General features: G+C 39.6%; 1 protein-coding gene across 1 annotated transcript in view; it reads right to left on the minus strand.

Annotated features, from left to right (window-relative positions):
* The window catches only part of LOC132815680 (aryl hydrocarbon receptor-like), a 194975-nt gene that overhangs the window by 28612 nt on the left and 152349 nt on the right, over positions 1-14014 (minus strand). Inside the window, exon 6 of the mRNA XM_060824733.1 lies at positions 5466-5596. Within this exon, the coding sequence (XP_060680716.1) occupies positions 5466-5596 (131 nt within the window). The remainder of the gene's footprint in view (positions 1-5465; positions 5597-14014) is intronic.

The raw sequence follows: 14014 nt of genomic DNA on the forward strand, positions 1-14014 counted from the left end.
ATCAGAAAGTAAAGCTCCAGAAATATTCAAACACCTTGTTCCAATAAAACACTGATCATGTTTTATTAGAACAAAATTCATTATTTTTAAGTGTTCACCAATATTAAAGTATCCATGAAAAGAACCTTCATGTGAATTTACAAAGCACACAATTACTATACAGACATTTCATTATTACTATCTTCATTATTGTACAAATAGATGCATTATTATTCAAGAGTCTAGATTACAGTGGTGCTGGAAAAGCACAGCAGGTCAGGCAGCATCTGACGAGCAGGAAAATCGATGTTTTGGGCAAAAGCCCTTCATCATATTATTCAAGTCAATTTGTCATTGAAACGCATAAATTGAATTTATATACATAAGTATTATTTTACTCTCAACACTAGAACTTTAAGGCCATTTGCAACAAATACATTGGGTTGAAATACAGTTGCAAAAAAAAACCAAGGGACTATTGCTATAACTAGACAGTGATTTAGTTCAATGTCTATGCAATATGCTTACAATACCACTGAAAAATGTTCAAGTTAAAGGCTCAAAGACACCCGCTCCCCCACCCCCCCCCGCCCATAGAAGAGTATAGCACAGAACAGGCCCTTCAGCCCACCATGTTGTGCCGGCCACTGATCCTCATGTATGCACCCTCAAATTTCTGTGACCATATGCATGTTCAGTAGTCTCTTAAATGTCCCCAGTGACCTTGGTTCCACAACTGTTGCTGGCTTCGTATTCCATGCTCTCACAACTCTCTGTGTAAAGAACCCACCTCTGACATCCCCTCTATATTTTCCTCCAACCAGCTTAAAACTATGACTCCTCGTGTTAGCCATTTCTGCCCTGGGAAATAGCCTCTGACTATCGACTCTATCTATGCCTCTCATTATCTTTTATACCTCAATTAGGTCCCCTCTCCTCCTCCTTTTCTCCAATGAAATAAGTCCGAGCTCAGTCAACCTCTCTTCATAAGATAAGCCCTCCAGTCCAGGCAGCATCCTGGTAAACCTCCTCTGAACCCTCTCCAAAGCATCCACATCTTTCCTATAATAGGGAGACCAGAACTGGACGCAGTATTCCAAGTGCGGTCTAACCAAAGTTTTATAGAGCTGCAACAGGATCTCATGACTCTTAAACTCAATCCCCCTGTTAATGAAAGCCAAAACACCACATGCTTTCTTAACAACCCTGCCCACTTGGGTGGCCATTTTAAGGGATCTATGTACCAGCACACCAAGATCCCTCTGTTCCTCCACACTGCCAAGAATCCTTTCCTTAGTCCTGTACTCAGCTTTCAAATTCAACCTTCCAAAATGCGTCATCTCGCATTTATCCAGGGTGAACTCCATCTGTCACCTCTCAGCCCATCTCTGCATCCTATCAATGTCCCGCTGCAGCCTACAACAGCCCTCTTTACTGTCAACGACACCTCCAACCTTTGTGTCATCTGCAAACTTGCTGACCCATCCTTCAATCCCCTCATCCAAGTCATTAATAAAAATTACAAACAGTCAAGGCCCAAGGACAGAGCCCTGTGGAACACCCTCACCACAGACTTCCAGGCAGAATATTTTCCTTCTATACCACTCGCTGTCTTCTGTTGGCCAGCCAATTCTGTATCCCGACCAGCTAAGTTCCCCTGTATCCCATTCCTCCTGACCATCTGAATGAGCCTAACATGGTGAACCTTATCAAATGCCTTGCTGAAGTCCACAGCTCGACCCTCACCAACTTTTCTAGTCACATCCTCATAGAACTCGATAAGGTTTGTGAGGCATGACCTGCCCCTCACAAAGCAATGTTGACTGCATTTAATCAAGCCATGCTCTTCCAGATGGTCATAAATCCTATCCCTCAGGATCCTTTCGAACACCTTGCAGACGACAGACGTGAGACTTACTGGTCTGTAATTATCGGGGATTTCCCTATTTCCTTTCTTGAAGAGAGGAATTACATTTGCCTCTCTCTAGTCCTCAGGTATGACTCCAGTGGAGAGCGAGGATGCAAAGATCTTCGCAAGTGGCGAAGCAATTGCATTCCTTGTTTCCCAAAGCAGCCGAGAACAAATCTGGTCCGGGCCTGGCGACTTGTCAATCTTAATGTTTGACAAAATTTTCAGCATATTGGCTTCCTCTATCTCTATCCATTTCAACATGCACACCTGCTCTTTAAAGGTTTCATTCACCACAAAGTTTGTTTCTTTTGTAAAGACAGAAGCACAAAACTCATTTAGGGCCTCCCCTACCTCCTCAGACTCCACACACAAGTTCCCTATGCTATCCCTGGTCGGCCCTACTCTTTCTTTGACCATTCCCTTATTCCTCACATAAGTGTAAAATGCCTTTGTGTTCTCCCTAATCCGTTCTGCCAAGCCTTTCTTGTGCCCCCTCCTGGCTCTCCTCAGACCATTTTTGAGCTTCTTCCTCACCTGCCAAAAGTCCCCTAGAGCTGAGCTTGACCCTAGCTTCCTCCACCTTATGTAAGCTACCTTCTTCCTTTTGACGAGAAGCTCCACCGCTCCCGTCATTCGAGGTTCCTTAATCTTACCCCTTCTTGCCTGTCTCAGAGGGACATATTTATACATCACTCGCAACAACTGTTCCTTAAATAGTCTCCACATGTCTATATTGCCTTTACCATGGAAAAATTGCTCCCATTCCATGCTTCCTAACTCATGTCTAATCGCATCATAGTTTCCTCTTCCTCAATTAAACATCCTCCCATTTTGCCTAATCCTCTCCTTCTCCATAGCTATGTAGAATGTGAGGCAGTTGTGGTCACTATCACCAAAATGCTCTCCCACCACAAGAACGGATACCTGCCCTGGCTCGTTTCCGAGCACCAAGTCTAGAATGGCCTCTCCCCTCGTCATTATGTTATGAAATTGTCCTTTCACTTCTAAGATGAAAAGGATTTGATACCAAGATTAACCAATTGGCCTTGTATCTGGGTAGAAATGCTAGAGGTGATATATTTGCAATCTAGAATCTAGTGAATTGAAAGTTAACCAGCAATTTTACCCTCTTTGCTGTCACTGGGACACAGGTAATCAGACCTAGGGTACTTATCAGTTTTTGGTTCTAATATTTTTTTCTCATAATGGTGATTGGTTCAGCTCCACCTTCCTCTTTAACTCTTGATTTTTAAGGACACTCAGAATTTTATTTTGTTTGTTGTACTGCGAACATAAAGACAAAACAACAGTTCAACACTTCTATCATGGTCTTGTTTTTCATTGTTAGCTCACCAATCCCTCGTTCGCAATACCACCAATTGATTCAGTTTTTTTCTCTACACTTGCTATTAAAACTGGCATTTCATTTCTGCTCCACATTTTTCTGTGTTTGATCGTGCAAACAAATCTTTCCAAAGTCACTTCCCTCTGTAATCTCAAATTCTCAATTAGGATGCCTTTGACCTTTAATGCACCAGCAGCAGGAACTGTTGATGTGTTAAATTGTACGTTCACCACTGCTTTTGCATTTATCCCCACTCAAACTATTACTGTTTTTTTTAACCATAATCCTTCCTCCTAATCACTTCTCATCAGGATATAGAAAATACAATTGGTGAACAAATGGCTCAATTATTTGTCATTAAATCAAAAGCTAAGAGGGTAAGGAAAGAATCCGCTATGATTGGAATGAATGTTCTTGTGGTTAAGCTGCACAAATAGTTTCTTTTAAAACCTAAGTGTATGTGTTGGAAGCTTGAGGAAATGTTCATTCATTCAAAATGAGAAAATGGTGTGTTCTGTTGTCATTGAAAGATTGTGGAATTAGTAATCCCAGACCTATAAAGGAAATTTAATCTACTGTGCGTGAATTCAATTTAACTCTGTTAGAAAATGAGACAAAGGGTGGAATCTTACTTTCCCTAACAGGAGGGATAGTGGCCGAATAGGATGACATTGTCATCAAGTAGTATGAGTTGCCTTCTCACCACCACAGAAAATAAGGTCTAGTTAGGTATACATCCACGGGCGTCATGTAATCAGTTGAGACCCTCAAATGGTCTTTGGTCAATTAAGGTCCTCTTCATGCCACAACTGCCAACAACTCCATTGCTCGTGGGCAAGAATACTGACAGTCTTCCTGACTGGTATAAGTATTTGGATCAGAGTCCTTGATCTTTCCCAACTTGTGAATGATCAGATGGCAAGCATGTGTGCCAGGGAATGGCTGCTGATAAACATAATCTATTCTTCCTTCTGACCACACTCCTCCTGCCTACCATTTCTGGACTTCCACGTTGATGTGCCAACAACAGCCTTGACCTTTGAAAGCACGATGACCTTTTGTTATTTCTAGCCCGATTGGCCAACAACTTCAGGTAGGGCAGGGTAACACGGTTCCGGGAAGCGAGTGCAGTGAAAAATCCACCAACTAACTATTATTGGATTTGATAGGCATGAGGTCCAGCAGGTGAGTAATTGAGAGGCATCATCCCTGCTTTACTTATCCCACCAAATTTAGATCAAAATGCAGAACATTCCATGCAATGAGACGGAAACAAAGATTGGATTGAGAACAAGAAAAGAGGAGAGAGTTGGAGAGAGGGGCTGGGGCAGTAAGAGACACAGATGAGGCAAAGTAAAAGAGGGGACAAAAACAACTTTCACATGATGAATATTTCTAACAATTAAAAGTTGAAGAAATGAGACTCCACATTTGTGAAAGTGTTAATTTTCATTGCTAAAGAGTGTGGCTCGCAGTAATCACACAGTACAAGAGAGACCCTTTAGCCTATCAAGTCTGCACCACCAAAAATACTTATACTTAAAGGTTACTTCGACTGAAATGGACAAGACTAAACTTTCATTGCTGAATTTAGTTTCTGCTTATTAAGTAAATGCAGCAACATCACGCCACCCAATGCTTTTACATGTTTAGCAAGGAAAGGAGAAGTTGTGCTAACAGCTGAGCGGAGCATCTCAAATTAATTTTCTGACTTTTACATCTCCTCCTCACATTCAGTTTCTGTTTCATTTGTGCACAAATGATGGTGAATTTCATTATTCCTATTACCTTTTCAGAAAAATAAAGGCATTGGGCCTTTCAATAATGTAGAAACAATTAGATTTATTTAAAAAAAACACAACTTATGAGAGCAAGTTCACTCAGAAACGAATATTAGATTCAAGTCACATGCTTACTCATCAATTTGTCCACACAGGCTCATACCAAAAATCCTCCTTCAATGCAACTACTTATAGAATTTAAAATGCTTTATTATTGTGAACTTCCAATAATTAACTGCCATGACAAACTTTGTTTTGAAGACAATTATCTAGGAAGTATCTCAGCACCCATTAACATTGCAATACAAAAAAAATCATAATGCAAGCGACTGACTTAATTATAAGAGACACTGCACTAAGTGGCTACGGTTTAAACATTTTTCATTGTTAAATAACATCAAATAAATTTGAACTGTGGAAAAAAGGACAAGGTCAAAAATGACTTTACCAAAAATCCAGAGGAATTATCCAGGAGACATCTTAACCTGCATACAAAATTTCTTTCGAAAAATGGTGAACTTTCTGGAGGAAGTTGTTCAGGACTGTAATGTGTGATTGGTAATGGAAGGCCATTTTCACCTGAATGGAAGATAATGTCACATGCAACAAATTAAGAATATGGAGACTAAATTAAAAGAAAATTATGTTTACTTCACATATTTTAGAAATTTCAGGAAAATACTGTTTAATGTTCAAAAGTCACCACTCTGCCCCAAGATTAACAGTTACATAATCACCTTATAACTTCCGAGAGGTTATGTGGCTATCCAACAAGTGCAGGCATCACCCATCAACACTAAAAGTCGAAGCAACATGACCTGAACAAACTTCCCTCTCTTGTAGAGCATTGTATATAGAACAGTACAACACAGAAATAGGCCCCAGCCCACCATGTCTGCACCAACCGTGATACCATTCAAAACTAATCACATCTGCCTTCAATGGCCCATATCCTTTTGTGGCCTGTCTGATTGTGTTTGTCTAAAATGCCCTTAAACATTGCTATCCTATCTGTTTCTACCACCTCCTCTGACAGTGAATTCCAGGCACCTGTGTGTAAAAAAAAACTTGCCTCACACATCTCCTTTAAACTTTCCTATTCTTACCTTAAAACAATGCATCCTAGTATTTGACACTTGTATCCTGGGAAAAAGACTCAGATTAACCACCCTATCCATGCCTCATAATTTTAGATACTTCTACTGGGTCACCTCTCAGCCTCTGACATGTTAGTGAAAACAATTCTAGTTTGTCCAGTCTCTCTTTATAGCTAATACACTCCAAGAAAGGCAACATCCTCTCCAAAGCCTCCACATTCTTCCTATAGAGTGCAGATCAGAATGCATGTAATACTTCCAATGTGGCATAACTAAAGTCTTATATAGCTTAAACATGACTTGCCAACTTTTCCACTTAATGCCTTGACTGCTAAAGGCAAGCATACCATACGCTTTCTTGATCACCTTAACCATTTTGTTGCCACTTACAGGGAGTTAGACTTACACCACAAGATCTCTCTGCATATCAATGCTCCTAAAGTTCCTACCATTAATAGTATACTTTCTTCTTGCATCGGACCTCCCAAAATGCTTCATGTCACACTTGTCCAGATTAAGCTCCATCTGCCATTTCTCCGCCCAAATTTCTAACTCTTCCTTTGATAACCTTCCTCACTATCCACAACTCCATCAAAATTTACTGTCATCTGCAAACTTACTAATTGGATCACCTACGCTCTCATCCAAATCATTTATATATATTACAAACGACAGGGATCCCAGCATTGATACTTGCGGAACACCATTGGTCACAGACCTCTAGTTAGAAAAACACGCTACACAACCATCCTTAATCTTCTATGACCAAGCCAATTTCATATACAACTTATCCATCAATCCTATGTGTCTTAATCTTCTGGACCAGCCTACCATGACAGACCTTGTCAACTGCTCTAGTAAAGTCATGTAGACAACATCCACTGCCTTACCCTCATCAATCGTCTTCATCACTTCCTCAAAAACACAATCAAGTTTGAGACAAGACCTCCCCCAAACAAAGTTATGCTGACTATCCCTAATTAGTCTATTCTTTTTCAAATATGAGTAAATCCTGTCCCTAAGAATCTTCTCCAATAATTACTCTACCATTGATGTAGGGCTCACCAGTCTATAATTTCCTGGAATATCCCTGTTGCACTTAAACAAAGAAACAACATTGGATATTCTCCAGTCTTCTGGAACCTCACCTGTAGCTAAAGAGGATACAATGACCTCTTTTAAGACACCAGCAATCTCCTCCCTTTTCTCTCTCAGTATCCTGAAACCACGGGATATATCTACCTTAATAGTTTTTAAGTCATACAATACTCCTTTTTAATATTGTCATGCCCTAGAATATTAACATATTCCTTCCTAATCTTAGCATGATCTATGGTCTTCCCCTTGGTGAATACCAATGCAAGATACACATTAAGGACCTCATGCACTTTCTATGGCTCAACGTATAAATTGCACCCCCCCCCCCCCGCCCCCCCTTTATTCTTGAGTGGACCTACATTTTGCCTAATTACACTGTTTCTCCTAATATATCTATAAAATGCCTTAAGATTCTCCTTAATCCTACTTGCTTAGGACATTTCATGGCTCCTTTTAATCTTCCTAATTTCTTGTTTAAGCTCTTTCTTGCTTCCTTTGCATTCCTCAAGAATCATGTCTTATTTCAGCTACCTAATCCTTACATATTCTTCCTTTTTCTTTTTGACTAAACTTTCAATATCTGTTATCCAGGATTCCTAGACTCTTGCCAACCTCATGCTGTTCCTGAATTCCAATCAAATGGCCTTTAAAAGACTTTCGCATGTCAGATGTGAATTTACCATCAAACAGCTACCCCCAATCTAGTTTCTGCCTAACACTGTTCTAACTAGCCTTCCCCCAATTCAGTACTTTCACCTGGAGACCTGTCTTATCCTTATCCATAATTATGGAATTATGGCCACTGTCCCCAAAATGCTCCCCCACTGGCCACATTTATGCCCCTACACATGGTCTAATATGATCTCTTCCTTTAGTTGGACTATCTGTATATTGTTTCAAGAAACCCTCGTGGATGCACTGAACAAATTCTGTCACATCACAGCTCCTCGCACTAAGGGTGGCACAGTCAATGTTGGGAAGTTAAAATCACCCACTAGAATAACCCTCACACAACATCAGGTTACAGTCCAACAGGTTTATTTTGAAGTACTAGCTTTTAAAGCACTGCTTCTTCATCACTAGATAACTAGTTTCCTGATGAAGGAGCAGCACTCTGAAAGTTAGTACTTCCAAATAAACCTGTTGGACTATAACCTAGTGTTGTGCGATTTTTAACTTTGTCCACCCAGTCTGACACCGGCACATGGATATTACAGAATAACACTGCTGTATTTACATCTTTCCATGACCTGCTTACATATCTGTTCCTCAATCTCCCACTGGTATTGGGCAGCCATTGTGTAACCCTATTATAGTGATTGCATCTTTATCATTCCTGAGTTCAGTCCATACCCAAGATATTCTCTTTTGTATGGGCACCAAGAGATCAAGCCCACAGTGGGAGAGGGAGGATGGTGACCTGCAGCGAGATGATCCCTGTGCCTCCGCGGTACTAACAAAATCAAATCCAGCGTGGAAGGGAGATCGAGCCATAATAGGGAAAGCCAGTGTGGAGCGATTGCAGGCCCATGGCTAAAGAAACACTGTCAGTACTATTTTATACCAATAAGAACGGTGGTGTTGAATGCTAATTTATTTCTTTATTTTCCAACTCTTTACCTAAGATTTTGTACCTAGGTACCATGTACCTAAAATAGTGCCATGAATAGTGACATTGTAAAGTTTTCACTGTACTCCAGTATCCCTGTACTTGATCGCATGTGACAATAAAACGCAATTCTAATTTTAGTGCAGCTGTGACATTTTCCTTAATCATTAAAGCAACTCCTCCACCCATTTACACCCATTTCTATCATGCCTTAAACATTTAACCCTGGAACATTGAGCTGTCAGTCCTGCTCTTCTCTCAACTAAGTTTCTGTACAGCGATGTAGCCATTACTAATCCAGGCTCTAAGCTCATCTGCCTTACCCGTTAACTCCTTGCATTAAAATAAATACACTTCAGATGGCCAGTCCCATCATGTTCATTAACCTAGTTCTGCCTGCTCTTCTTATTCGACTTTCCAAGTATTAAGCTTTTAAAAAAGTCACAAGTAGGGCTGATAAGTATGTAGCAGTTGCATTTTGAGATTCAGATGATGGCAAAAATCAGTCTATTCCCAACATGATCACCCCAAGTATCTGTAAAACTGCTATCTTCATTCAATCCTTCCGAGTAACTAATGGTTTGATTGCAGATTATGGACATTGCTTTCAAGAAAACAGATTAACAGCTAAAAATAGAAGTGCTCTGCAAACAAGTTATAGCATGGAAGAGAATTAATGCCAGATGTTGAGCAGAAAGCTTAATGGCAACAAAATAAAAATGCACCACTTTGATGAAGCATAAAGGCCTGCACACAAAATTTTCTGAAAACTGGAATTTAAATTGATAACTGGCCAATGTTTAATGTAAACTAATGCAAAATATAGGACAGTTCAAGGTTTAGAGAAAGCTGACATATTTTTAAAAATCAGACAATTAACTTAATAGAGAGGGGAAACATTAATTTATTGGCCTAATGAATGCCCTGGTAATCAGGACATCCTTGGTAAACATTCTCTGATTGACCTGAGCACTTAATTCAAAGGAGAACTGCATAGAGGACAATACAAAACTGTTGTTGGATAGTTCATGATAACCTTCCTTCCCATCCAATTATACAAGAATTAAAGTGGCATTCAGTGATTCAAAGAATATTGTCGAGATCAACTGTGTTTATCAAAAGGAGGTACAAGTGAAAGTTAAAATCTTGATGATACTGGAAACCAAACAAAATAAAAATCGTAAGTGAATCGGCTTTTGTTGGAGAGAACAGGCAAAACAGTTTGAAAAGAGATGATAGAATGTACAATGTTAAAATAAAGAAATTACAAGTAGAATGATGCAACAAGTTCTGCTGTATTTATCTGTGGTTTATAAACATACATCATGCACTATTCATATTACCTCACCTCCTTGGATTGCACCAATCTGAGTCAACCTTTCATTTTTCATACTTCCAGATCTTCTAAATGTTTTTATTGCTGATCCAAAAGTGCTGCACTGAGTACATATCTGGCTGACACTAATATTTCTGTTGCTCATAGCATGTATAGCTATATTGTGCGTGCACTTTATTCCATGTGGTAAATTGGTCTACCTTTAAGTATATTACATTAATTTTCTTTAATGTTTGAATTTGCATCCTCAGCATGCATAAGCATTAATACTAAAGGCTGAAGGCTAAGGATGAGGAGAGGAGTACTTAAGGGCAGCACTCTACCCTGAAATAGTCTATTTTTGTAAAAATTAGGCATATCATTACTCCACTAACATCTGAATCTTATTTGTGACAACACTCATAACTGGCTGCATTTAGTGCACTGTGAAGTGGTTGTATGCAAGTAATCTACTTGGCTCAACTAACAGATCAGCTTACAGTTCCTAAAGTGGTGGTGCATGATTTGAAGCTTACGATTTGTGCTTAATTTAGCCAGCAGCTGTTATGAAAAGGCATATTTATACAAGCAAGTTTACTCTGGGAGGTTGGATAAGATTCCAAGGTATTCCAAAATAAAAGTCTGCCAACATCAGTCCAAAATAATTTTAAATTGTCTCACGAAAATAAATCAAACTATTACTGATTAAATAATCATTTTTGAAGCTGCTAATTCAGTGCTTCTGTCTACCTGGAAACTTTAAACCATGTGAACCGTCTACCCTTGTGTAGGTACTGAACACCAGGCATTACAGCAATTTGTCACAATTATTTTTAGACAGCTGGTAACTATTCACATTGTCCTTTCTGCAATCCTTGCTGATTGCTAATTACTGAGAGCTATGATTGGGTGTGAATACTAACTTTGGCAGATTGAATACAAATGAAACTCGATTATTTGAATGAGATGGGCGGACACTATTTTGTTTGAATAATCAATTATTCGGTTAATCGATTAAATGCCTTTGCTGTGGGGCTCGGAGTTTAAGACTGCTTCCTGTTCAGGAGACAAGGCAGCAGCACATAGTATGCGAGCACCCATCCCCTCAGTCAAATACCGCCCCTCACCCCAGTCCAACACTACTCCCCGCGTGCTCCCCAATCCTGTCCAACACCACCTCACGCCCAACACCCAACCCCATCCATTATCCCCCCATGCCTGCCTCAACCTCGCCCAACACCGCCCCGTCCCCCATACCGCTCCAACCCAGCCCCCTGACCCAACTCCATCCAACAATGCCATACCCACCACTCCCTGGCAGCCAGACTGGTCAGCAACAAGACTGCTGCTGCCATCTTTGTGGGATAAGTCTCCAAATAACACACACACACCCACACCATTTTATTGCAGTGTTTTGACAGGCTCCACCTTTACCCTGTACAGGACAATGTTGGAGAGATTATCTGGGGAAGGGTGGATTTAGGGTACACCCCATTGTAGAACTCCAGGGAAAGTGTGGGGAGAGAGAGAAGGCAGGAGGTCAGTCATTTGGAGAAGGTGCCTGTTCAATCACTGTAAACAAAAGACGTGATCGGTGTTGCAAACACGTCTTTGACGTAATCCTTCAATTGGGACCTCGAGATCTCCTTCGGATAATTCAATTTTCGAATAGTTGGTATTCGGATAATCGAGGTTCCTCTGTAACGGTCAAAGCATCTTGGTTGAAGTGTATTAGTAGCAACCAATTTAATATCACCCATACATGCTCTTAAAAAGAAACTATGGTCTAGATATTCCAATGTCCAGATAGACGGAGCAGTGCAAACTGGAGCAACACGTCAGAACTCCGTGGAATCCTGGATGCAGCAGAGTCTGTGGAAAATACCTAGGAACTTGAAAATTCTGATGAGCAAGTCTGAGAAACTCCCTTCCATTTGCCGCATAGTTCCTGTATTGATTTTTCAAATGAGCATTGTTGCCTCGTGTCAATTTACTGCCTTATCCCCATAACCTCATACACTATTTCCATCCATATTATCATGCCATGCCCTCGAGTGCCTCACTCAAAACTGCCTCCACCATACTTCCAGCCAGTGCATTCCAAACGCTAACAAGTTGCTAATCAAAAAAGATTTTTCTTATGTCAATTTCTTTTGCACCTCACTTAAAAACTATGTTGTCTTGTTCTTTTTCCTTTTATGAACAAGAACAACTACTCTATCCAGCTCACACATGATTTTTGAAAGCTTCTAATAAAATCTCCTCTCAAGCTTCTTCTATCCAAGAAGAACAATCCCAACTTCTTCAGTCAAACTTTTAACTGAAGTTTCTCATTCTTGGAACAATTCTCATAAATTGCTTCTGCACTTTCTCCAATGTTTTCACATGCTTTCTATAGTGGTGTGCCCACAACTGAACACAATGTCCCAACAGAGGTCTAACAAGTGTCTTGTACAAGTTCAGCATCATCTCCTTGCACTTGTACTCTGTGCCTTTATTAATAAAACTGAGAACACTGTACGCTTTATCCTACATTGAAATTCCTGGTAAGAAAAGTGGAACTGAGCCCTAGACAGAAAAACAGATTGGAATGGTAATGGGATGACTGCTATCACTCCTTGGAATATCCAGGTCAATGTATATCAAAAGAGTAAACAAAAACAAAGAACTGCAGAATGTTGGAAATGTAAAACTGAAGAAACTCAGCAGGGTCTGGCAACATCTGTAGAGAGAAAGCAAAGTTCACATTTTGGGTCCAGTGGCTCTTCTTCAGAATCAGGATTATATCAAAAGAGTTCCTTTTTCCAATAACACTTATATCAGTTCAGGTTTAAAATTTCAACTGTACCAACAGGTTGAAAAATGAATTGCAAAACATATTTACTATTTCCTAGAAAAAAAAAGTAATGTACTTTTATAACTTAAGAAGCACAGCCTTGCAAAATTAAGACAAGCTTAACTTGATCGTGTAGCCAACATGGTCACGATGAACAATAATTCTGAAGCAATGACAATCCAGTCCTTATACAAAACTACTGCCAAGATTGGAGTACTTTTTTTTAGTGCTGTAGGGTGGGGCAATGCAGGACTATAACTCTTTTAAATCATTAATAGCTAAAGCATTTCAAACAGTGCAGAGTCACTGACTTGCATCTTTGTAAACAAAGAGTACAGCATTGACATGGGAGATTTTTCCACTCTGAACTGGATCAATGTTTATCTCCAGGACTGTACTTCAGTGAATTTTACCATTCTCCTCGTTCCCCTTACACTTTGAAATTCCTCTCTTATTTTCAAGAAACAATTTTTTTTCCTCACAAAATCATAGATGGATAGAAATTGTACTCTAATAATTTTTTGTGATATTAAGCAAACACTTGAAGGAGCAATGATAGACTTTACATTTATTTTGAGACAGCATCCCGATCGTTATTTTATTCCTTCGAAACCCCCTTGAAATTTCTTCCAATATGTATTTTTTCCAGATTCTGATCATCATTCTTGCATTCATTTTACACTCAAATGTGCCTGCTGACAATACTTATGAGGCTGATCAGAAATGCAGTCAGCAAGTGAACCTACAATCTCTTGACAAAGAACATGGTTAAAACTCCTGAATAGTTAGCTTTGAAGTAGCACCCCATTAAGGGCCATGATAATAGAATACACAGAGAAGTGCGATCATCAATAATTGAAAGGAAGACTGGATGTAAAATTAAATCTGCAATACAAAATATTTAAATGGAAATCTAAGTAAATTATTTGCAACAGTTGTAACTGGGAATGCACTTAAGAAGCCAAAACAATTGCTTAATAATGAAGGATTAACAATATAAATGTGAGCAATAAATAACAGTACAGATTATTGATTGATGAAC

This window comes from Hemiscyllium ocellatum, chromosome 5, assembly GCF_020745735.1.
Source record: "Hemiscyllium ocellatum isolate sHemOce1 chromosome 5, sHemOce1.pat.X.cur, whole genome shotgun sequence".
Taxonomy (NCBI): Eukaryota; Metazoa; Chordata; class Chondrichthyes; order Orectolobiformes; family Hemiscylliidae; genus Hemiscyllium; species Hemiscyllium ocellatum.